Raw genomic sequence first — 27,252 nt, forward strand, 5'->3', positions numbered from 1 at the left:
TATTATTATTAGAAATAGTTTTGGTTGGAAGGTAAACTTTAAAGAATAATCTGAAGGAAGTTCATCTGATTCATAATTGAAATAAAACACTGTAGATCACTGTTAAATGTTATCCAAATTATTTTAAATACTTCACAGTAGAAGTAACAATGTGTGCAGAGTTAAGAAAAAATATTTTTCTTTTTTTTAATGACTTAATGTGCATTAAAAGTTCATATAATACATATATTATTCAGGTGTATTTTCATGAAAGCCCTGAGACACTTCTAATACTTTTTAGTAGATATCACATTAGTACTTTTAAACTTACCTCTAAGGCTTTACATTCATGTTATCCTAATGTTGTTTTTTTAATCTCATTTCATTTTATATCTCGAGGCAGCATTATTTGCAGCGAACGTCTTTGTGTTCTACATTTAAAATAATAGTACACGGGAAAACTTTTTTGGCCATAGTTTCTCTAAACTTACAGAGTGTGGGAAAGGCTTCACTAATTTTAGTAGAAAATTACAGTGGCAACAAATAAAACTAGTATTCTAAATTTTCATACTTTTATCTTATCAGTGTTTTTCCTTGTGTCTGAAACCTGGTGGGTGGCAACTTACTGATGGCTTAAATTTGGTTGTTGCCAACTCTGAGGACCTTATAGTCCCGGTATGCAGAGGAAAAGCATAATATGTACAAAGGTGTTCTCACTACAAAATGGGATGGTAATTAAGATTACGGAGGTGTTGGCTAACACCTTGGTGGTAATCATACTATGTCATATAAATGTATCAAACTAGCACATCGTACAGGTTAAACTTACACAGTATTATGTATCAATTATATCTCAATAAAAAATAATCCCTAAACAATTCTTAAGAAAGTATTTTTGTCACATCTACTTGATCCCCCCAACTCTAAGCTAGTTACCATGGTCTTCCTAAATTTCCAATATTAGATGACTTCTTTCTTATATGTAGAGTCCTTTAATCAAAACAAACACAAAAACAAACAAAAAAACCAAAACCTAAATAAATGGAGAGATACACTGTACTTATTGATAGGAAAACTCATTTTTTAAGATGGCAGGTCTTCCCAAATTGATCTAAAGATTCATTGTGTTCCCAGTCAAAATTCTTCATCTTTATTTATCTTTGAGAGAGAGACGGCATGTGAGCAGGGGAAGAGCAGAGAGAGAGGAAGATACAGAATCCGAAGTAGGCTCCAGGCTCTGAGATGTCAGTGCAGAGCCTGACATGGGGTTCGAACTCACAAACTGTGAGATCATGACCTGAGCTGAAGTCGGACACTTACCCGACCGAGCCACCCAGGTGCTCCCCACCCCCCACAACCAAAATTCTTTAGGCTTTTTAAGAAGGTGGAAATTAGCAAGCTGATTTTAAAATTTGTATGAAAATGCAAAGATCATAGAATAGCCAAAGTTGGGGGGTTCACTGGTTGCACTGTACTGATTTCAAGATTTATTATAAAAGTACTACAATCAGTTTAGTCTGGTATTGACATAGACCAGTGGAAGAGAGTGAGAAATCCAGAAGTAGATTCATACATACATGGTCAATTAATTTTTTGACAAAAGTGCCAAGACAGTTCAGTGGGGGAAAGCATCAAATGGTGCTGAAGTAATTGGATAGCCGCGGGGGGGTGGGGGGGACCTTGACGCTTACCTCACACCACATACAAAAATTAACTGGAGGTGGGGGGCAACTGGGTGGCTGAGTCTGACTCTTGATTTTGACTCCGGTCATGATCTCACAGTTGGTGGGATCAAGCCCCATGCTGGGCTCTGCACTGTTAGTGCAGATCCTACTTGGGATTCTCTCTCCCTCTCTGTGCCCCTCCCCTCCTGGTGCTCACGCATGTGCGTTCTCTCTTGCGCGCAAAATAAGTACGCATTTTTTAAAAATCTGGGAGACGGGATGCCTGGGTGGCTCAGTCGGTTAAGCGTCCAACTTCGGCTCAGGTCACGATCTCACAGTTTGTGAGTTTGAGCCCCACATCGGGCCCTGTGCTGACAGTTCACAGCCTTGGCCTGCTTTAGATTCTGTGTCTCCCTCTCTCTTCCCCTCCCCTGCTCGCACTCTGTCTCTCGCTCTTTCTCAAAAATAAATAAACATTAAAGGAAACCTCAATCATTTCATGCTCATTACAATGGCTAAAATTAACAAGATTAACATAGCAAGTATTGGCAAGGATGTAGAGGAACTGAAACTCTCATATTGCAGATGGGAATGTAAAATGATACAGCCAGTTGCAAAACAGTTTGGTAGTTTCTCTAGAAATTAAACATGCATCCGATAAAACACCTAGGCATTCCGTTCCTAGGTATTTACCCAATGTAAACATGTTTTCATAGGGCCGCACAAAGAATTACACACAAATACTCTAGCAGGTTGGTTTATGATAGCTCATAAGTGGAAACAACCCACATTTCCAATAATAAGTGAATGGATAAATTGTGATATAGTCCTACAATGGAATACCACTCAACAATAAAGAAGAATGAGCCATTGATATATGCAGCAAAGTGGATGGATTTCAAAATAATTATGCTGAGGGGTGCCTGGGGGGTCAGTCGGTTAAGCATCCAGCTTCGGCTCAGGTCATGATCTTGCGATTCCTGAGTCCGAGCCCTGTGTTGGGCTCTGTGCTGACAGCTCAGAGCCTGGAGGCTGCTTCAAATTCTGTGTCTCCCTCTTTCTCTGTGTCCCTCCCCTGCTCGCACTCTGTTTCCCTCTCTCTCTCTCTCTCTCTCTCTCTCTCTCTCTGTCTCTCTCTCAAAAATAAATAAACATTAAAAAATAATAATAATTATGCTGAGTGAAAAAAACCAGACAAAAATGAAGATGTGTAATTATATAAATTATAGTAGTGAAGACATATATAAAATACTAGAAAATGCAGAAAACAGATCATGAGTTGCCCAGGGTAAAGTGGAAGGAAAGGATGGATTATAGTGGGGTGTGAGGAAAAGTAGGAGACGTGAATGGCTTCACGGTAAACATGTCAACCTGTCAAACTCGCCATTTATACTAAATGTGCGGTTTCTTCTGTGTCAGTTATACTACAATAAAGTTGTAGAAACAAACCAGTAAGATAGCAAATAGCATTGTATTGTATAGATTTCATTTTAGAAAAAGTTATTTTAATAGAAATCAAGGTTTGCTGTCAAGAGAAAATATTTACTTAAGTGATATTTCAATTATAAAAGGCCAATCGTTACTTCTTTGTGACCAGAAGTGTCTATCATCTTGGCCTTTGCTCAAAGCCTTTCGTGGTTATTCTTCATTTAAATTATCTCACTAAACCTTTTAAGATTAAGGCTTTTGTAGGGAAACTTTAGTATTTGTAGTATGGAACTATTCTTACTACCATTCAGTGGTGAGGTGTGAAATAATAAGAGAAGAATTTTGGAGAATAAAGAGAATTTTCATACTTGTAATCTTACCAGTGTTTTCCTTGTGTCTCAAACATGGTGGGTGGCCACTTACTGATGGCTTAAATTTTGTTCCTGCCCATGAGGAGCTTATAGTCTAAGTGAAAAGGAAAAGCATATTATATACAAGAGGTGTTTCTAATGAGTAGAGATGGGTGGCCCTTATAATTTAAGCATAGTAGCCGTGGAATGACATTTTAAGGAAGAAACTAGGAGAAAGGAACGAAGAATGTATGACATGCAAAGAGTGAATAGGAATGAACAGAGATAAATGAGATAATTATCATTAGATGAGGTGAATTGGGGTAGACATGGGAACAGGGAGTAGGCAATTTTTGAATTAGATGAATTAAGCAGTAGGGAGCCAGTGAAGGGATTTGAGAAGGGCAGTGGCCTAGTCAGAGTGATGGATGACACAGATTTTTCTTACTATGGCATTTTAATTTTTTTTTTTTAACGTTTATTTATTTTTGAGACAGAGACAGAGCATGAATGGGGGAGGGTCAGAGAGAGGGAGACACAGAATCTGAAACAGGCTCCAGGCTCTGAGCTGTCAGCACAGAGCCTGATGCGGGGCTCGAACTCACGGACCGTGAGATCATGACCTGAGCCGAAGTCGGCCGCTTAACCGACTGAGCCACCCAGGTGCCCCTACTATGGCATTTTAAACTGGTTACACAAGAAATAGGAAGCAGAGCCTACAAAGATGAAAAATTCTTGGTAGTCAAAGTTTATAATACAAGCCGTCAACAAGAAGGGGGTATGGGTTATGAATGCCTTAGGAAGGAAGGATAGTTAAGTAATGGAAACCATTTAAATGGGATTATTGGGAATGAAAGTCAAAGACAGCAATAGGATTTTTATGCCTGGAAAACTGAGGAAACAAGTAAAGAAGGGTGTGATAAAAGAAAGGTCGTGCCTTCTTTTATGTTTCCTTTTCTTTTTTTTAAGTAGGCTTCATGCTCAACGTGGGGCTCGAAAGCATGACCCTGAGATCAAGAGTCAGATGCTCTACTGACTCATACAGCCAGGTGCCCCAAAAGATCATGCATCCCAAATTGCCACTTATTTATTTATTTATTTTTAACAATCTCTCAAACGTACGTGTCTTTAATCCTCTTTGCTAAGGTAACATTTGCAAATGCAAACATAATCAGAGATAGCGGGAGTGGAAAACCGTAATTTTATCCCAAAATAAGGTATTATTTAAATATGGCTTATGCTTAAAATGGGATAAAGGTACTTGAGGGGCAAGGTATTTTCTTGAAGATTTCGTGTAATTCAAAGCTAATATTCCCTTAAGAACGATAGAAGAGGAGGCTGATTTCCAGGAACATGTTTCCACATCACTGTTGCTAGTGTTTTCCCCCCATTTTTTATTCCTACTAGAATGTAAGCTCCATGAGGCCAGGGGTTTTTAGATTTTTGTCTATTTTGCTGAGTGGTCTGTCCCCAAATGTAGGAAAGGGCTTGGCACACAGAAAGCCCTCAGATTATAGTTGGATAGTTGCCTGTGCTATAATATTTGTAAACTTAGTTTGCCTTCCTTTTTTGTTCTCATCTTACCACTGATATCTCATAGCATGGCATCTAAATGAACAGTAGTATGACATATCCTTGTGGTTCCCTTTGTAATATTCTATATCAAACTTTCTAACATTTCAGATTTTCAGGAGTATTTTTTTGAGACTTGCACCACTGAATGCTTAGATGACATTTTATGAATTGTAAATTACTTTAAACGTGTAACAACTGTGATAGTTACAGAATCACTCAGAAGGTTCAATTACATAAACAGTGGTGACTGATGTCCTGAGTAACAACTTTGTAAACATAATTGACAGCTTATTCCGGTCAGCCAGCTTGAAGGGTATCCAGTTCCTGGTGAATTTTGTAAAGGTGAAACAGTGATATTACTTTAACATTAGATAGAGGAAACATCTTTGTTTCATCTCTAGTTTGTGTAATGTAAATTTGCATAAAATACTAACGTTCTTTACTGTGCACTCAGTAAAAATAGTACTGTGAAAGACTGCAAAATTATATGGGAAAGTGATCCACAATATACAGGAAATGAAGAAAAAGGCAAAATAAAACAGTGGGTATGACAATGGGAAGAAATAGACAATAATAAAGGAGTAATCTAGAATTATGTTCACCAAGATGTTCATTACCTGTGGAAAGTGAAATTATGGGTAATTTTTTTCTTTGTATTTTTCCATATTTGACAAAAAGTTCTCCAGTCAGTTTTTATCAGGAATAGTAATCCTTATATAATAGTAGTCTGGATGGAATCACTCTACCAGCTCTTCCTAGAATGTGAACTTGGATGCTTTATTCCACCTCTTTGTTCCTCTGTTTCCTCATCTGTCAAGTGAATTAAATGAGATAATCCATGTAAAACACTTCACACAGTACCAAGTTCATTCCGTGTCACTCTCCTCATCCATGAGTAAAAATGGTTAAGTGAATTGTGATGGATATTATTAATTCGTCACTAAAAATTGTGTTTATGGAAAAGAGGTCGTGACACAGGCAGCAGGGACAGGTGAAGGAAAGTAGGGCGCGAAGTTGCAGCTGGAGCATGGCTTTGCATATGTGTGACAGAGGTCACTGTGGAGTAGAAAACCAGGACTAAGAAGAAAGAAATTAGAAGTAAGTCGATTTGGGGATGCCTGCCCTACTTTCTAGAGTAACCTTCCGCCTCTCCCTGGCTCTCCTCACTCTGCTTACTCTGCTCTTCTGCACTGACCACTCGGTCACACTATATTCTTTATTCAGTAGTCTAGTCCGTCCTCTACCCAGAATGCGCCCTTTTTTGTCTGACTTGTTCATTAGTACATCCCAAGCGCGCTTAGTAAAATTCCCGGCTTATAAAAGACATTCAATAAATATTTGTCAGATGAAATGATTTCCTTTTTTTGGATATTTCTGTATTTCTGATTTAATAACGATGATACTAGGCATTTATGAAACTAATGCTGAACTAAAGGAAAATTAACATAGATGTGCGATGCCGGTCACATTCTTCGGAGGGCCAGATCTAAAGGGGTGTGAATTTATCACGTGTTGATGAGGATTGTGATACAATGGGAACTTTCAAACACTGCTGCTGAGAGTATAAATTACACAACTGTTTTGGGAAGCAACTTTATACTAAGTATATATTCAAGTACAATGGCTTTTGAGCTTTTTGATTTGACTTAAATGCATTTTATATCATGCCCTACTATGTGTGTACTTACATAAAAACAAATTCCATGAGACAGTGGGTGATGCACTCTGATATTTTCTTTTATTCCTTACTATTTCACTGAGTCATGGCCCAGTTTGAAAAACACTACCTTTGAAAAGTTGTGGCACATGTACACCAAAGTGTGTGAAAATTTTTTATCGCAGCATTGTTTATAATAATGAAAAATTAGAAATTACTTTGTCAAATGGAAAATTAAAAAACAAATTGTGTTGGGGCGCCTGGGTGGCTCAATTGGTTCGGCGTCTGACTTCGGCTCAGGTCACGATCTCACGGTTCGTGAGTTCGAGCCCCACGTCGGGCTCTGTGCTGACAGCTCAGAGCCTGGAGCCTGCTTTGTATTCTGTGTCTGCCTCTCTGCCCCTCCCCTGCCTCTCTCTCTATCTCTCTCTCTCTCTCTCTCTCTCTCTCTCTCTCTCTCTCACACACACACACACACACACACACACACACACACACACACAAGTATTTAAAAAGTAAATAATGTTGCATTCATTCAATGGACTATGATACAGCAGTAAAACATTAAGAAACTAGATCTACATATATTGTGTTGATAGTTGAAAAACACCATGTTGACCACAATTAACAAGTTGTAGAATGATAGCTATATCTGAATTTTTTTTAATGTGCAAAAAACCCTCTTTATTGTATGGCTGTAAACATACATATAAAAGACCCGCATGAGAGTGAAAGCACCAAATACAGACAAGTGGTTACCTTAGACGTAAGAGGGAAAAGAATGAGACCAGGAACAGACAGGCACACAGGAGGTGAACCAACTGTAACTCGATTTTATTTCTCATCAGGAAAGAAATTTAATACAAATGTCAAACTAATATGTCAGGGCTAGGTGGAAGTCTGAGGAGTCTGTTCTTCGTCCTTTTCTGTGTGCTTAAAATCTTTTGTAATAAGAAAACATTTTATACTAAAGCTTAGAACTTTTTACAGTAAAACACACTCGAAAGACTGCTACTCTCCCCCCACCTTACCAGAATGGTTCCTGTAGGATAAAAGTGAATCCCGTGCTTTCCCCCAAAACTCCTGGCCTAGACTTTCGTTTCTTTCTCTATATCTCTGTTAACGATTTTATTAGGAGTGAAACCAAGTGAGATTAATAATCTAGTTAGCGTTTCCTTAGTGCTTTGGATTTTATTGAGCAGTTTCCTAGAGCTTCTGAAAACTGTGCGATTTGTTTTTTAATCACATTCATAGAAACTCAGTCTGAAAGATGAGACTAATGTAATTCAGATTTTTATTTTGAATAAAACTGTTGCCTTCTTTGGGAACCCACTATACTCAAAAGCAGAGTGTTGGGTAGACACTCCAAGTAGGTTTCCCTTGCTTTTAACGTTCTAGAAGTCTGACTCAGAATCTTTCTCCTGTTGGATTGTTTGTTCTTTGAAACTGAGCACTGTGCTGTAACTGTTTTGACCTTCATAAGATCTAGAATGATGCAGTTGATGGTTATGTGGTAAAAATTAATTGAAAAAATAGCACAACTTTGAATCTCATGGTACACTTTCCACAGCTGCCTCTGTTTATACTGTGTTGGTTAATAATGTGGCCTTTTATTTCCTTATATTTAGTGATTTAGAATCTAGAAGAGAAGTAAAAAAAGAAGAAGGTGAAGCTTTTGCACGAGAACATGGACTTATCTTCATGGAAACTTCTGCTAAAACTGCTTCCAATGTAGAAGAGGTAAATAAATGGCCCATTTAAATGTTCATCATCTTTTTTACTTAATTGGAATGTATTGTATGCTTTCATATTCACTTTTTGATGTCTCTTCTAAACCTTTTTAGTCTTTATTATAGAGTAGGAAGATTCCTTCTGTTTGAAATGCCTTGTCTTACAACATTCGTCTTAAATCAGACTCCTAAATTGTATTCTGAACCTTCTCTCTAAGCCAAAATGCTTTAACACATCTTTGTATATATTTATCCTGAGAGGGAAAAAATAACACTAAAGAAATTTAGAAAGGTATCAAGACACTAAACATTCGTAGCTATTTGTATCTACTTTTTCTTAAATAGGGAAAGTATTCTTACTGTGTAGCATACAAAGCATGGGAATTCTGCCATCTTTAGTAAAATTTAAAGTGTCTCCGTTATTTTCATTGATCAGCCTGAACTGCTACAAGTTTTCTAAACACATCATGTTCTTTCATGCTTTTTGTATTTGGTATGGTATTTATATACTATACATAGATGAGTAGGCAGTTAATTCTGTCTAAGGTAAAAGTATTGCCACATTCTGTTTTATAACAGGCAGGAAAGAGGCTGGGGCACCTGGCAAGCTTAGTCAGTGGAGCATGTGACTCTTGATCTTGGGGTTGTGAGGTTGAGCCCCACATTTGGTGTAGAGATTGCTTAAAAACAATATATTTAAAAAAAAAAATGCAGGGAAGAGGCTAAGAAAATAAGTAATTTGCCTAGAGTAATGCCACCTTCTGGGTAAGAATCTTAGCAGCAGCTGCAAAAAGGGACTCTAGAAACTAAATGATTTAAAAATCTCCTTTTTCTAAGGATAGCAGAGATGAGGTCCTAGACAGGAGCTAACACAATGCCTTTCATGTAGTAAACAGTAAATATTTATTAAGAATGTACTTGGAGCTCTTTGAATTAACTTTTGAACCCAGAAATAGACTACAGTTATTCAACAGCATTGATATTTTTGCTGGAAAATTATTTCTTAGGTAAGATTTTATTTATCTCTACTTGAAGAGGTGCTCTATGACTGTCCTCAATGCATTTCCTACATTTCCTACAACCACCAATTAATGCTTTACCAGTTGCCGGTAATTACAGTTTGATAACGTACAAAAGTAATATTGCATTTTGCACAGCAAATCCAGAAATTTGTTCTGCCTCTTTGTTCAACTTAGAATAGACATGTAAAGGCACCTGTTTCAGAGAGGTACTCCTTTACTAGAGGTGTTCTATTTGAAACCATAAGGGCCGATGTGTTGTGGAGATTGCAAGACCTCTGAAACATATCCTTATTGATTGTTATTGATTTTCTTATTTATTTGGAGAGCCCTAAAGCCAGAACTGTCTACATTTAGTTAAAAAAACAAACAAACTAACATACTATGAGGCATCTGGCTGGCTCAGTGAGAAGAGCATACAGCTCTTGATCTCGGGGTTGTGAGTTTGAGTCCCTCATGGGGTGTAGAGATACTTAAGTTAATAAAACTACTCTGAAGTCGGGATGACAGAGCATCTACTACTATAAAGTACTCCCAGATTTCTGGCTTTGTTTCTGATGATTTTGTTCATTTTTCTTATTCGTAACCAGGCAAATTACTATTGACATTCGGCTGACCACTTAAATAAATTCCATTAATGTTTTGTTTGGCAGCACTTATTACAAAAATCCTGTATATGTGGTTAATAATAATTACATACATTTTATCTTGGGGCGCTGGCCCCTGCGTGGCTCAGTCGGTTAGGCGTCCCAGCTTTGGCTCAGGTCATGATCTCACGGTCTGTGGGTTAGAGCCTTGCATCAGGCTCTGTGCTGACAGCTCAGAGGTTGGAACCTGTTTCAGATTCTGTGTCTCCCTCTCTGTCTCTGCCCCTCCCCCACTGGTGCTCTGTCTCTCTCAAAAAAAAAACCAAAACATTAAGAACAATAATCAATCAATCAATCAATCTGGGCGGGAATTTCCCATACTCATGAGAGAACTTTAATTATGTAAATTAATCTGTTTCAGATTCTGTGTCTCCCTCTGTCTCTGCCCCTCCCCCACTTGTGCTCTGTCTCTCAAAAAAATAAACATAAAAAACATAAATGAATGAATGAATGAATGAATCTGGGCAGGAATTTCCCATACTCATGAGAGAACTTTAATTATGTAAATTAATTTGTCTCTGAGAAGCCAAGGATATTAAGAAATAATCTTTTTAAATCCCATTTTAAAAGATCATAGACAAGCATTACATAATACAATCATCCATGCGATTTTACCTAATAGCTAAAAATATTTCATAATAAAGTATTTTGAGAAGGTGGAGGACCATTCTGTGATCCACAAAGAGCAAAATCAAACCTGAATCTCTACATGACTTAGGAACTTATTGACCATGAAAGCAATAACCAAAGGGCTTCTGCATCTAGAAAAAATGGGAGTGGACTTCCTCACCTCTTCCACCTGCCAACTAAAGCTAAAACTCTGAACATTATATGTAAAACAATTATAAGAAGACCTGAAGGTGGAGAAAACACCATCTAGAGACCTTGGGATCTGAGGAAAGTGACACAGCAGTGATTTCCCTTGGTTTTCTTCAGATCAGGTGCTAGAAAAACTGGCAATCCAAAAAGACCAGCAGGTGCAGGGGGAAAAAGAGAAGCCTACCTTCTAGTCAAAGGTCCAGGAAAGCCTGTTAGCAAGAAAATAACCATTCTACTACAGCCAGACGTGACAGAAAATAATGGTGCTGCTTCCACCATCAGCTTGCTGTAATAAGGTTCTCCCACACTCACCATTGTCCTGTGGGATTGGGGTCAGAGGAAGCCAGCAAAAGTATAGGTTTAAAAAAAAATTTTTTTAATGTTTATTTTTGAGACAGAGAGTGACAGAGCATGAGCGGGTAGAGAGAGAAAGGGAGATACAGAATCCAGAGCAGGTTCCAGGCTCTGAGCTGTCAGCACAGAGCCCGACACAGGGCTCAGACTCACTAACTGCGAGATCATGACCTGAGCCGAAGTCAGACGCGCAACCAACTGAGCCACCCATGTACCCCAAAAGTATAGGTTTAAATAAGATCCAGAGTCTCATAATGTAGAACCCCAAATGTCCATATTTCATTAGAAAATAACTCTTCAGAACCAGGAAGATCTCAAACTGAATGAGGGAAAAAAATCAATAGATACTAATAGTAAGATGACAGAGACGTTGGAACTATCTGACAAAGATTTTTTAGGCAGCCATCATAAAAATGCCTTAACAAACAGGAGCATGCCTGAAACAAGTGAAAAATAGTCTCGGCAATAGAAATAGAAGTAAGGGGTACCTGGGGGGCTCAGTCAGTTAAGCGTCTGACTCTTGATTTCGGCTCAGGTCTTGATCTCACAGTTTTGAGCTTGAGCCCTGCATAGGGCTCTGCACTGACAGCATGAAGCCTACTTGGAATTTTCTGTCTCCCTCTCTCTCTGTGCCTCCCTTTCCTTCTCTCTCTCTCTCTCTCTCTCTCTCTCTCTCCCCCTGTCAAATAATAATAATATAATAATAATAATAATAAACATTAAAAAAAAGAAATATAGGTAAAAAAAAGGACCAGATAGAAATTTTAGAACTGAAAAATATAATAATTGACAAAGAAAGGTTCAGTGGATGAGATCAACAGCAGAATGAAGGGGACAAAGGAAAGAAATAGTGAATTGGATGATAGACTAATAGAAACCACTCAGTCTAAACTACAGAGACAAAATGGACTGGAAAACAAAAATGAGCAGTGATTCAGGGACCTGTGGAGCCATAACCCAAATTCTAACATTGTGTTACCAGATTCCTAGAAGGAGAGAAGAAAGATGGTCCTGAAAAAGTACTCAAAGAAATAACAACTGAAAACTTTTCAAATGTGGCAGAAGATACAAACCTACAGATTCAAGAGGCCGAGCCAACTCCAAACAGGATAAACCCAAACAAATTCACACCAAGCCAAATTTCTTCCATAGTCAAATCTCTGAAAGCTAAAGACAAAAATTATGAGAGCAGTGAGAAACACCTTACCAATTCAATGCCAGCAGATTTCTCATTAGAAACCATGGAAGTCAGAAATATACAGCAATTTCAAGAGCTAAAAGAGAACAGTGTTCAGGATTCTAGAACTAGCAACAATACCTTTGAAGAATGAAGAAAAATGAAAACATCAGATGAAAGAAAAGTAAGAATTTACTAATACAAGATCTGCTACAAAAACAGTGGCTAGTGGAAGTTATCTAACAACTGAAATGATAAAAGAATCTTTGAAGGAATACCAGTAACCAAAAGTATGGATAATGGTATATATATAGGAAATATCATAAACCATGGCAGAGAAAGGGGACATCAGGGGAGGTAAGGTTCCTATGATACTCAAATGACACTAGTAGACTGTGATAAGTTATATGTGTAGATATATAAAGTGTAGATATATATGTGTAGATATGTAAAGTCTATATAAAGTTTATACATATAAGTGCAATTCCTGGAGTACCTACTAAAAAATTTCCAAAGAGATACACTAAAAACTAGATAAATCAGTATGGAATTTTAAAAAAGGTTCAATTAACCCTCAGAGAGGCAGAAAAAAGAAAACCAAAAACAGCAACAAAAAAATCAAAATGACAGACTTAAGCCCTCACATAGCAATAATTATATGAAATGTACATGATCTAAATACACAAATCAAAAGAAATTGGCAAAGAGGATTAAAGAACAACGATCTGGATGTCTACAAGAAACTCACTTTCAAATATAATGATTCAGGCAAGTTGAAAATAAAATGATTGGAAAAGATAGATCACACAAGCATTAATCAGAGGAAGGCACGTGTGGCTCTCTTTAGACTTAACAAAGAAAATTGCCAGAGACAGAGTAGGACGTTATATAATAATAAAAGAAGAGTCTGCCAGGAAGACCTAGCAATCCTAAATGTGTATGTACCAAAGAATACAGCTGCAAGATAATGTGAAGCAAAAACCAATAAAGCAACTGGAAATAAACTAGACAGTGGAATTAAACTAGAAATCGATAGCAGCCTCCAATTATGATTATGGATTTGCCTATTTCTCCTTTCAATTCTGTTAGCTCTGGTTATCAATAAGTGATAACTGGAAAGAAAATCTCCAGAAATTTGGAAACTGAACAACACACACTTCTGAATAATCTGGGCCAAGGGGATGTCTTAAAGGAAATTTAAAAATACATTGAACTTTGAATGAAAATGAACTACAACATACTATGCGTACTCAAATAGGAATTGAAGACTTCTCAGCTTACTAAAAAGCATCTACAAAAACCCACAGCTAACATTAGGCTGAATGTTTTACTCCGTAGATCAGGAACAAGGCAAGGATGTCTGTGCTCATCATTATTCAAGATATTGGTGGAAGTCGTAGCTAGTGCAATAAAGCAGGAAAGGGAAATAAAGGCAGAGAGGAAGAAGTAAAACTTTTTATTTGTGGCTGACAGGATTGTCTCTAGGAAATTCCAAGGAATTTACATACACACACAAAAGCTAGTTAGTAAGTGAGTTCAGCAAAATTACAAGATACGAGACAAATATATAAAAACATAGTGTATTTCTGGGGTACCTGGCTGGCTCATCAGTAGAACATGTGACTCTTGACCTCAGGGTCATAAGTTTGAGCCCTATGTTGCTCATAGAGTTTACTTTAAAAGATCTATTGTATTTCTGTGTATAGCAATGAACACCAAAATTTAAAATACAATACCATCTATAATCCCACAAAAAGAAAATGAAATACCTAGTATAAATCTAAAAATAACATGTACAGGACAGGACATGTGTGCTCAAAACTGCAAAATGCGGATGAAAGAAATTAAAGAAGATCTGAATAAATGGAGAGACATACTATGTTCATTGTTTGGAGTATCCTACCTACTAAAGATGTCACTCCTTCACAAATTGACATAGAGGTTTAACCCAGTTCGTATCAAAATTCCAGTAAGATTTTTCTGTAGATATTTGACAACATTTTAAAATACAGGTAGAAAGGCAAATGACCTAGAGTAGCTAAAACAATTTTGAAAAAGAATAAGGGAATCACTCTTTGATTTCAAGCCCTAATGTACACTATGTGATACCAGTAAAGGAACAGATACATACGGCAGTGGGACAGAATAGAGGATCCATAAATAGACCCCACACAGATATGCCCAACTGATCTAACAAAGGTGCAGAAACAACTCACAGAGGAAGATAGCCATTTCAAGAAATGGTGTTCTAGGAATAATTGGACATCCATAGACAGAAAAAAAAATGCATCTTACACAAAAACTAACTCAAAAGAGATCATACTTTTAAATGTAAAACATTCAGGTACTTACTTTTATGGGGAACAAGGAGAAAATCTTCATCTAGGCATGTAGGCATGCTTGTCACTAAAAGCATAATCCATAAAAGGAACAATTGGTAAGTTCTTTAAAATTTTTGCTCTGTGAATGATTGTGGTAAGAGAACAAAAAGGCAGTCTACAGACGGGGAGAAAATACTTATAAGCCAAATATCCAACAAAAGACTAGTATCTAGAATAAAAAAACTCTCAAAACTCAATAGTTTAAAAAAAAAAAAAAAAAAGTCAGTCCAGTTAGAAAATGGGCAAAAGTTGGGACCAGAGATTCATCACAAAGGACATGTAAATGGAAAATAAGCACTTAAAAAGGTATTCAACATCACTAGCTGTTAGGAAAATGCAGCTTAAAACATCCATGATAGCACACTACACACCCATTAGAATAGCCAAAATAAAAAAGCAACAATATCAAATGCTGACAAGGATATGGAGAAACTAGATCACTCATACATTGCTGATGGGAATGTAAAATGATATGGCCACTCTGCAAACAATTTAGGGATGCCTGGCTGGCCCAGTCAGCAGAGCAAGCAACTCTTGATCTCAGGAGTCCTGAGTTTGAGCCCCATTGTTGGGGGTAGAGTTTACTTAATAAAAAATAAATAAATGTTTAAAAAAAAAAACTAGGGGTGCCTGGCTGTCTCAGTCAGTGGAGCATGCGATTCTTGATCTCCGGGTTGTGGGTTCAAGCCCACGTTGGGTGTAGAGATTACTTAAAAATTTAAAATAAACCTAAACATTCAACTACCTACCAGTTGTATCTCTGAGCACTTATCCCAGAGAAATGAAGATTTCTGTTTAACCCAAAAACTGGTACGTAGATGTTCATAGCATCTTTATTCACAATAGCCAAACACTGGAAACAACCTAGATGTCTTTCAACAGACCAATGGTTAGACAAAGCGATACAGTACGTCCATCCATACCATGGAATACTACTCTACAAGTAAAAAGGGAGGGACAATTGATACATGCAACCACTTGGATGAGTCTCCAGAAAACTGTGCTTAGTGAATAAAGTCAGTCTCAAAAGGTTGCATATTGTATGGTTCTATTTATATGATTTTGATTTTGAAATGACAAAATTGGAGAAATGGAAGCAGATTAGTCACTGCCAAGTTTAAGGAGGGTGGAAGGGAAGTGTGTATTGTTGTAAAAAGACAACATGAGGGATCCTTATAACAGAAATGTTCTGTATCCCTTTGCAACATTTCGATTATGATAACGTACTATACATTTCCAAGATGCTGCCGTTGGGGGAAACCAGGGAAAGGTTACACAAGATCTCTTTGTATTATCTCTTAAATCTGCATGTGAATCTCTAATTATCTCAAAAAGTTTGATCAAAATACACATACAAATACACATACACAATAACCACATACAAACAGCTTTAACCTATTCTTAAAGATCATAGTGGCAATTAAAACAAAAAAAAAATTAAAGATTAAGAAGCCTCACAGTTCTATTAAAAAATACTAATTTGAGAATATGGAACACAGTTATAAAAGCTTAAGTCATATTTTTTGAATTTACAAAGAACACATTTCTTTTTCAAATTATTAAGTTATTAATTTTTTGTTAAATATGGCTCTTTGATGAGTCTCTGTCACATTTCTGCACAGAGCAGATTTTTATACAAACAACCAGGTTCTTCCATGTTAAACATTATGAGTTTTAGCTTATGCCTAACAAATAATAAAGTTACTGTTGGGATTTTATTATGCATACATAGGCTTTCTTAGTAAGATTGCTCAGAAGTAATCAAAGAGGGAATTATATTAATATTTAAAGCAAACTCAGTTCATTCATGACCTTTGTGCGTGTCACACTTTAAAACCCAATTAGGTATATCATTAAAGAGTATTTTTATGACGGTATATGTTTATGCATTAGTTTATTTTTCTACATCAGCTGTATTAAAGCGTTTTGGTCAGCTCACAATAAGATTCATGGCACTGCTACTTTAAATCAATTTAAACAGTTGTCACCATTTAAAAAAGTAAACCCATATATCTGTCATCAGGCTTTAGAAGTTATCACCATTTGGACATTTTGATGATCTTGTTTTATTATGTCCTCTGTTTTTTAAGAAATTCCAGAAATATTTTACCTATAAATATTTCATTGGCAGTGATTTAAAAACCTACAACGCGATACCATTATTATACCTAACAAACATAGCAGTAATTCCTTGATAATATCTGATATCAAGTATGAATGGCATGCTTTTTATTTCATTCAGCAATTAATGTTGGAAAACAAGTACTTAGTTTCTCCGAGGTCAGAAAAGACTAACAGGTGTTGTGTCTGCCCTGAGAAGAGGGAAGGAGGAGAGCTAAGCATTTCTCCGGCATCTGCCTTGTGATATGTGCTCAGTGCCAGTGCCTGTGGCAGGAAAGCCAACACCTCAGTGGGAAAGGACACAGCTCATAAAATTGCAGTATACTGTCTCCAAGATGTGAGCAAGAATTAGCCAGCTAGAATTAGGGCGAAAGAGGAATCACGATGAAACATAAGAGCTAAATATGCTAGTTTTACGGGGTCCATAGATTCTTAGTGGCTCAGACTCGGCATTGGAGCACATAGGAAATTAATTTCAGGGACGTTTGCTCTGAGTACAGTGTCTTCTGTTTCTTGCTTTCTAAGGACTTGGATTCGCCTAATCATGCCATCCTCCAGGAGAGAGGCAGTTTAACACAGTGGGTTGAACCTCATGCTCTGGGCTCAGACAGGAATTTCTTCTCAGCTTACTGCCTAACCTTGGAAGGCCCATTTCTGGGAAAGTGGATCATATGAGGAGTTAAAAGAATGAGACAGCTATTCTAGGGGCGCCTGGGTGGTTAAGCATCCAACTCTTGGTTTCAGTTCCGGTCATGATCTCACGGTTCATGAGTTCGAGCCCTGCAACAGGCTGTCTGCTGTCAGCACAGAGCCTGCTTCAGATCCTTGTCTCCCTCTCTCTCTGCCCCTCCCCCACTCGCTTCTCTCTCTCTCTCTCTCTCTCTCTCTCTCTCTCTCTCAAAACTAAACATTTACCAAAAAAAAAAAAAAGTTTTAATAAATTAAAAGGAAAGGTTTTTTTTTTTTTTTTTTTTTTTCCAAATCAGTTGTGTTTAGAGCTGTGCTTCTCAGATCACCTAGGAATCCTGTTGAAATGCAGATTCCGATTTGATAGGTCAGGGTGTGGCCTGAAAGCCTGCATTTGGAAGGTGGTCCAGCGTCATCACGCTGCTGCTCCTGGGCAGGCTTTGGGGAGTGTAGAGACCATGAAGTTCATTCAGCTCTGTTACCTAACAGAAGAACCTGGCCCACTGGTGTCCTTTCCTCTTCCTCAGAGACATTCCTTCAAACGTTTTCATCCTTTTTCTCTAGTGATTCTTGGCTCTCAGCACGTAATTGCATAATCAAATTTCAACCATTTGAAAAGCAAAACCTGTCATTCCCAGTTTTTGGATGGTCTCTTCCATCCTCTAGTAAGTTCCATCTCTGTTTCCTCATTCTTTTTGACACCTCAGTTCACAGGTCGACTCCTCTACCTTGGCCAAGGTCACCCTGCACCTCCTAATTGCCTATCCTAACAAATGCTTTTCTGTTCTTACCTTAAACAGTCCCTTAGGGATATTTGAATCTTCAGTAGCCTATGTCCTTTTTCCTACCCCTTCATAGTCATGTATTCAGTTAATGTATATTGCTTTCTACTTGTGTCTTGTTATTTCTACTGTTAAATCTCTCTCCAGGTTGTACATTTTTCAGTCCTCTACACTGGTTCCTCTGAGATCTTTCAACACATGAAAATTGAGTGTCGCTCCCCAATTTTATTAAAAGCGTGTGGTGGGTTTTCCACCTCTTCAGAATCAAACTCCTTAGCTTGGAAGACAAGTCCCTTTATTTGCTAACACCACGCGATGTGCTTTGTATATTAAACTACGAGCTCATCAGCTGGGTGGTGCTCTTTAAACCCACCTCCGCAGAAAGTGCTCTCTGCCCTTGGAATGCCCTTTCTTCCTACCGTTTCTTTCAGGGATATAATGAAGCCTCATACCTCCTCTTGGAATGCCATGACACACCCTCCCTGCCCCCCCCCCCCTTCCCCACCAGCCACCACGTACGTGCACACGCACTTAAAAATTGTATACTCTCTTCTCTGTGCTCATTCCAGTCTCCTCCTGAGCATGAATTTATCTTTAGGTCTCTATCATGACACTTGGCCACGTTCCTTGAAAACCCAGGCTGTCTTTTCATCTCTGCATCCCCAGCGCCTAGCACTGGGTCTCCCCTGCACGGGAGACAACAAATGTTTGCATGATTCACTATTTATTTCATTACTTCGGCCTTGCCTCTCTTACTTCAGTCTTTAATCAGGTTATGCTTTGGTCCCACTGGTTAACATGTAGGTGGAATTCTGTCCTAAATTTACTTTGCCCTAAGCATTCTAAAAGCTGTGTGATTTTTGGAAACCCAGATGATCAGATTGGCTCCTCCTGTGATCAGGAGCTTCCTTCAGTAGCTGCCTAGGGTCTTTGTAGTTCGAAAAGGTTTTTTTTAGACCCAGGGATAAATGTAGCAAAGATTGTGGCAGGCTAGGAAAAATACCCCTTCCGAAAAGACTCATGCTAACTTTCTGATGATTTCACAACACCCCAGAAGTGATGTATTATAATTATATGTATGTAATTATATATATAATTGTGTATGTGTATATATATAGTTATATATAACTGTATAAATTGTTTTGTAAATTTCATATATAAATATATATGAAATTATATATAAATATAAATATATATATAAATATATAGTTTTTCCTGTAATTCCTTCCCTGGTTTTCTCTGTGTATTTTTGCAATAAAGTAAAATTTAACTTTCTCAGAGTTGTACATTACCCAAACTCACAGTATTCTATTTCCTGTGAGACCTACTGGTGATTGTGGTGTGAATAGTGGTTAGACTTTCCATTTTCTAAACAGTGTCTCTTTATCAGATATTCTCACTCTCTTAGCCATTTTATGGGTTATTTTTCCCTATACTCATCAATTTTACTTAGAATTGAAAGTTTATGGGAAATCAGAAAAGTACATAAACATCAAAAATTTTTGAGGCAAAAGTCTAGTAATTTAAAATATCTTAAACTATTAGGGTGCCTAGCTGGCCCAGTCAGTAGAGCCTATGACTCTTCATCTTGGGGTTGTAAGTTTGAGCCCACTTTGGATGTAGAGATGACTTAAAAATAAAATCTTTAGGGGCGCCTAAGTGGCTCAGTCGATTAAGTGTCCGACTTCGGCTCAGGTCATGATCTCATGGTTCATGAGTTCGAGCCCCGCGTCAGGCTCTGCGCTGAGAGCGCAGAGCCTGGAGCCCACTTCAGCTTCTCTGTCTCCCTCTGTCTGCCCCTCCGCTGCTTGCACTCTGTCTCTCACATTGTCTCAAAAACAAATAAACATTAAAAAAAATAAAATAATAAAATAAAATCTTTAGGGTTGCCTGGCTTCTCAGAAGAGCATATGACTCTTCATCTAGGGGTCATGAGTTCGAGCCCCATGTTGGGGTAGAGATGAATTAAGTAAATAAACTGTAAAAAATCAAATCTTTAAAAAAATGGAACATTGGAAAATCAAGACTGGAAATTCCTGGCTTAGCTGCTAACGTCCTAAAAGATAGAGCGAAGATAATAGCTGAAAGCACAGTCAGCTAACGACGCTCAGACAGATTACGGCAACTTGCCAAGCCATCCACACAGATAGGATAGGTGGATTTCTATGTCTAGGGAAAACACATGACTTGTGTAACTAGAAAGATGAACAGTTTCAAAGCCCTTCGCTAGTATTTGTGTCCTGCCCCAGTACTTGAAAACCAACAGACTCAATTTGCATCGAGAGGACATCTTACTCGCCTTGGGCTGCCTTCTAAGTGGTGGAACAGGCGTTGCCGTAGAGCTGGAATGTGGTGTGAACTGAAGGCTTAGTTTTCCCCTTCACCCTGTTCTCAGTGCCAAGGCTACGACACAGCTTTCCACGGGAAATTTGACTGGACCTTACGAGGCTTCCAGCATCCTTTGAGGAGTGTTTAATAAATGTTTGTTACTCTCCTCGCCTGGTTAGAAGATTTTGCTGACTAGCAGCAGTTCCTCGCCCCCTTGTTTGGCCATCACCCTTAGGGAACTTGAAGGATCATCTAAGCCAAGCTGATTTTGAAAGTTATAACCATTTTTTCTCCTAAGCCAAGGTAGCTAAACATTACTGGAGAAAGTCATGCTGATAAGTGCATATCACACACTTACACACTCACACATTCATTGTGCACATTCATACATAGGCACACAGTTATGTAGATCAACTGCCAAGAATTTCCCACTTGTATGTGACATAAGCATTAGAATTCCATGTGTCTAAAACAAACTCTTCATTCTCTCCTTGAAATGTGATTTTTTTTTTTCCTTTTTTACTTACCTCAGTTCACAGCATACCCGTCCATGTCAGTCACTTCAGCTAAAACTGGAATCATCCTTCAACACCTTACCATTCTTGCCCTGTTCTTTACCAAGTCCTGTTAATTTCTCCAAAGTAGATATTAAGTTTGATCTTTACTTTCCATTCTTGTCACCACTGTTAATTTGGCAGGCCTTCATTTCTTACCCGGATTATTGGTTTAGACTGTACTGGTCTCCTTGTTGTCAGCCAGCCTTTCTTCAAAGTAAAATAATAAAATAAAATGAAACATAATATAAATGAAAATTCCCTTGAGTTGTGTTAAAGCTAAGAAGTGATCCTGATAAAAGGAAGATAAATATGGACAGGATGTTAATCCTGCTAATCTTGCTACTGCTGCAGTTGTGTGTGGTCTTGGGCGAGTCATTTCTCCTTCTGCAGCCCACTCTTACAGAGTCCTCCCTCTATAAAATGAGAGCTTCTGTAGATCAGTGGGTTTAGCAGTGGCCCTCTTGCTTCTAATGAAACACAGAAAACCGTGAAAGAAAAAAGCAGAGGGGCACCTGGTGGCTCGGTCGGTTAAGCGACTGACTCTTGATTTTGGCTCAGGTCATGATCTCACAGTTAGTGAGTTTGAGCCCCACATCAGGCTCTGTGCAGCTGTGCAGAGCCTGCTTAGGATTCTCTCCTGCTACCCCTCCCCTGCCCACACACACATACCCTCTCTCTCAAAATAAACTTAAAAAAATAAAGACAGAGGAGGATATGCCATGAAAAATGAGGAGGAAAGAGGAGGTTCATAGGGCTCTCCCTACTTCCTTCTTCACCCCAAGAGGTGGCCCCTGCATGAAATATAATTTGAAAGCCATTGTATTGGATAATGTATGTATGAGTTCTCTCTCAGTGAAACTAAAATAGAATCAGAACATTCTTTTTAAGTTCATTTATTTATTTTGAGCGAGAGAAAGAGCAGGGGGAGGGGCGCAGAGAGAGAGAGAGAGAGAGAGAGAGAGAGAGAATCCCAAGCAGACTCCATGCTGTCAGCACAGTACCTGACACGAGGCTCAGTCTCACGGTGAGATCGTGATCTGAGCCGAAATCCAGAGTCGGATGCTTAACCAACTGAGCCACCCAGGCACCTCTAGAATCAGAACATTTTAAAGCCACAGAATTTGAAGGAGTTTTGTGTTTAAACTGCCTAATCTTGAATTCTAGTCTAATGTTCTTTTCACAAGACTTCCCTGTCTTTGCATATTTAAGTCTGCTCTCAATATATTTGATTCTTCAGTACTCACTATACACATTTTATGTTGCTCACTTTATTTTCTAAGTTTATTTTGAGAGACAGCAAGAGCAAGTGGAGGAGGGGCAGAGAGAAAGGGAGAGAGAATCCCAAGCAGACTCTGCACTGTCATTACAGAGCCTGATGCAAGGCTCAAACCCATAAAACCATGAGATCATGACCTGAGCCAAAATCAAGTGTTGGGACGCTTAACCGACTGAGCCACTCATGCACCCCTCTCGCTTACTTTTTAAATGTTTGCTTTTTATTTTAATTCACTGAAGAGTATCAATCACTATTTCTTTCCTTGAGTCTGCAATGTGTCAAGGCACATTCACATACAGCACGTGTACCCTCTTCTGTTGTCCCCACACGCCATTGCCCGCACACCTTCCTGATGGCAAAAGCTAGCAAGAAGTGAGTTCTTAACTATGCGCCAAGCACTGTTCTCAGTGGTCTGCGTTCATCCTCCCAAAGACTCTATGACATAGGCACCATTATTATCCTCATGTTAACAAGAGGTGAAGCAGTGGGTCCAGAGCAACACCTCCAGTAAGAGGTGGCACTGGAGCTTGAACCTGGACGGTCTGGTTCTAGAGCCCCACTTGTGGCCATTCCGCTAGCCTTCCTGGCATAACTGCTTCATCCCACAGAGTTTCTTAGAAACAAATGAAAGAAAATAAATGCATTTCCGTATCTTTATACATACTGTAAATTTCTTTCAGAAATAATGCAAACTTGTGCAAACGACTTTGCAGGTTGACTGGCCCATAGTGAGTACTTAGTAAATACCGGTTGTCACTAGATTCAGGTGTCAGATGGACACCTGTAATGTTCATGGCATTGATTAGGAAATGAGAGGAAAATTAAACAGCATTTTAGTTACTTCGTGTTTCCCAGTTCCCAAAAAGAAAGTAGACTCACTGATTTCACAGGATACTTTACTGTCTAGCATCTATTCAAGATGTTTATTTTTTTTTAAATATTTTGTTCTTAAGTAATCTCTACATCCAACATAGGGCTTGAACTCACAACCCCGAGATCAAGAGTCGCGTGCTCCACCAACTGAGCCAGCCGAGTGCACCTGTTCAAGATGTTTAAACGAAACTAAGATACTTTGATTTATTTGGAATTCTTACCTCGCAGATGTTAGACATTTTTTTGTTGCCACCAGATGGCAGCATGTTACATAAGGAAATAATTTAAAATCTTCTACTCTGTTGCAGACAATTTATTTTCACTATTTTGCTTTAAAAACTGTTAAACCATAAGAAAAATGACATATTATTACTCTATTTTCCCCTTTGCCTCTATTCTGTCTCGTCGGCTGTGAAGAAAGGCTCTCTTAGCACGTTGTCCTTGGCCTGCATCTGGGCCTGCCTTAGTCCCGCCCTGCACACGTTCTCCCTCTGTCAGCGCGGAAGGTGTATTTTTCCTGCATCTTCAATAGAGATTTAAGCCCCTGTGCTCAGATTCTCCCAACTAAATTGTTTTAGTTTGGCAGCAGTAGGAATTGTATCCACCTCTCCCCTGTATCTTCCATAGTACCTAGGGAAGTGCTGAGTCTAAGGTAACAATTTAATAGGTGCCCTTTCACCCAAGGGTGAAATGACAAATGATAGGCTATGCATCAGCTTGTGTGTTGAATATTTATTTGAATGTAATGCATATGTAGTTCTTTATGGTTATGTTTATTTTAATGTTTGCTATGGAAGTCACTGAAAATTTACTTAAATTTGGGTATTAGGACCATTAGATAACTGCTGCCAACGGTTGAAAGATTAGTGTCAGAGGTGGAAGGCAATTGATGGCTAATGAAGGTGAAGGACTGACCGTGGCAATTAATCAAAGTAGGGCAGAGAGGGAGAGCTAATGGTGAAATGAAGAGAGAGTGGGGCCTCTGATACTGGCGTGAGTCCCGGGCAGGAAAGCAAGAGGCTCACCAAATGCACTTGGCTACCTGGAAATCTGTTTCTACTTCATAATTGTGGACCTGCCTAGATAGTGTTTGTTTCACAGTGCTGATAACAAAATCCTTTGACCTGGGTTTCTCAGCCAATGTTTTCTTCTTCTTCCGCAACCTCTTTGTTAATATTCAGATTTGACTGTCGTTCTGATGTTCCTGCTTACCGTTCCGACTGATGGGTCACAAAGCCCGCGGTGATCTTGCTTTGAAAGTATTGCACTAATGTTAAAACTTTTCTGTAGGTGTGCCATCAGCTTGCTTCATTTTTCTGATAATAAATAGGTATTGCAGATTGATTCCCTAGGTTACAGCCTCTCCTTAAAGACGAGCCATCATCAACAGCGCCATACTCCATCCACCATCGGGAGCTGTGAGATTCCACAAGTCTGCTGCCCCCACAGCTGCCGCCCTATGCAGGCTCCCCCATTGCCTCTGCCTCTGATACTGCACATGCTCATCCCCGCCTCCCACTCCCAGACACGCCTTCACACAGGCTCCCCTTTTCTTCCCCCTGCCCCCACCTCAGAATTTGTTTGTATAGCTTGGGAAATCGAAAAAGTGAAACTGGTTAAAATTGGAAGGAATTTCAAGTTTAAGACTGTCCTGTGAAAGCACGATGAGTTTTAATGTAAAGGTTTGTAGTAGTATCTAGTTAAATCATTGCTCATTGCCTCATTTTTGTCTGTGTTCTAGAGGCATTTCACATTGTTACATCTCTGCCTTGAAAAATACATATGGGGACTGCTTTTTAGTGACTAGAACAAAATGAGCAATTAAAATACTAGCCAATTATTGTAAGAGGTATGTCTTGTCTTTCCGACTTCTTAACGTGCTTGCAGCTTTAGGGGACAGCTATTGTCTGTAACACCCAAGGCTCGTATCTTAGAAGTTTCATTTCGTGGCGAATAAGCCTTAACAGTGTTTGGTTAATTTCATTATATTTGGGGATTCAACAATTTGTCTATAGCCGTAGACTTTTAAAACACGTGCACTGATGTCTATATTATATTGGGTTTTAAACTGAGGACTCTTTAAAATTAATCATTAATTAATCATTTAATAATACATATTAAGTATTATTAATTTTGCTGCCATGTAGATAAAACAACCCATATATACGTGTGTGTGTTCTTATATATGTTTATAACACCATATATGTTATATATGCCTGGAGGGGGTGGAAGATATTTCAGTGTTTGCAATATATAATCATGAGTTGGATGGCAAGTAAATGTAGCATTGTCTGAAGACGATTTCATTGAGATGGTGGGAATCATGAAAGAAAATATAACCATTTGTTATATTTCAATTGTGATGAAATTAACTACGTTTTTTCAGATCCAAAATACATCTTAAGTTCATTGGGTACAATTGTTCTTAAAACTACTTAATCAAGTATTAAGTACTATTCATGTAATAAAATTAGAAGTGACTTAGGAAATTTCATATAGCGTATCTCTCTGGAGCCAGTTTTTAAAATAATTCATCAACAGATTAGGAAAAAAGTCCATTTATTACATAAATTGGCACAGGTAATGACTTTCATGGTACAAATGCCTGTTTGTATGAACTCGTTTATGGGATCCTGCAGTTCTGTCTGATGTTCTAGGGAGATGTACACATGCGGGTGTCCCTTCAAGGATTTCCAGCCCTGTGAATTTATGAATCTGTTGACTTCAATATTTAGTTAGCCTGGTTTCTAAGGTCATCGCCATAATTGACATGTTATTGGAAATAAAGTTAAGTTTTCCTTTATTTATAAGGGTTAACTTCAGTTTTGAAGAACGTGAATCAATTCATAGCTGGCCGGAAGCCAGTGTCTCCTTCACGTCGCTGTAACTCAGCACACACACGAAAAGCGCACTCGCTTCCTGAGTGCCTTGTGAATCTGCAGTGATTAATTCTTCTCATTATTTTGCTGCAAATTCTCATGACCCTCTCTGATGATTCGATCAACCACTTAGAGTTTATGCATATTCATATCTCTGCGCTCCTGCCGCAGTCGCTCACGTCTCCTTCGCTGACTGGTGTGTTCTTGGTGCAGTAATTGAGCCGCAGTAGATTGATTACTCTGGGGAGCTGTAAGGCCTTTAAAGGTGAAAACATATCAGTCCTGTTAATTAGGAAACAAAAGCTCCGGTGGCAAGTTCAGCAGTCAGATGTTTCCAGTGTAGAAAAGACGAAAGGTATGATTGGTTCCTCTCCAGGAACCTGTTTACTTTTTAAATTTGGAATTAAATCTGTATCAGTGCTAGTGGAGAATAGCCTGGTTTTGTGGATTTTCATAGACTGCCCACTGAAGAGGACCTGGTTTATAATATTAATACTATAAACTGGGACCTCTCAGATCGGATTGGTTGGCAAGTGAGTTTATAAACCCCTTCTGTAGCATTGGCAATATTTATGTAAAATGCCTTAATATTTATTTTTTATTTTAGTTATTTTTTTTAATGTTTATTTTTGAGAGAGAAAAAGAGACAGAGCGTGAATGGGGGAGGGGCAGAGAGAGAGAGGGAGACACAGAATCCGAAGCAGACTCCAGGCTCTGAGCTGTCAGCACAGAGCCCGACGTGGGGCTCGAACTCACGAGCCGTGAGATCATGACCTGAGCCGAAGTCGGACGCTCAACCCACTGAGCCACCCAGGCACCCCATAGTTAGTTATTTTTTTAAGTAATCTCTATCCCCAGCATGGGGCTAAAACTCACAAACCCGAGATCAAGGGTCAGTCACATGCTCTACCGACTGCTTCATATTTTATATAAGTATAGAATGCTTGTGGGTTAGTTTTGGTATTTAGA

General features: G+C 38.5%; 1 protein-coding gene across 5 annotated transcripts in view; it reads left to right on the forward strand.

The window, feature by feature from the left end:
• RAB2A (RAB2A, member RAS oncogene family) overlaps positions 1–27,252 on the forward strand; it is an 85,466-nt gene that overhangs the window by 53,590 nt on the left and 4,624 nt on the right. For all 5 annotated transcript variants that reach the window (XM_042924330.1, XM_042924334.1, XM_042924332.1 and 2 more), the window contains one exon: positions 8,282–8,393. In XM_042924330.1, coding sequence (XP_042780264.1) covers positions 8,282–8,393 — 112 coding nt within the window. The remainder of the gene's footprint in view (positions 1–8,281; positions 8,394–27,252) is intronic.

Source organism: Panthera leo, chromosome F2 (assembly GCF_018350215.1).
Source record: "Panthera leo isolate Ple1 chromosome F2, P.leo_Ple1_pat1.1, whole genome shotgun sequence".
NCBI lineage: Eukaryota > Metazoa > Chordata > Mammalia > Carnivora > Felidae > Panthera > Panthera leo.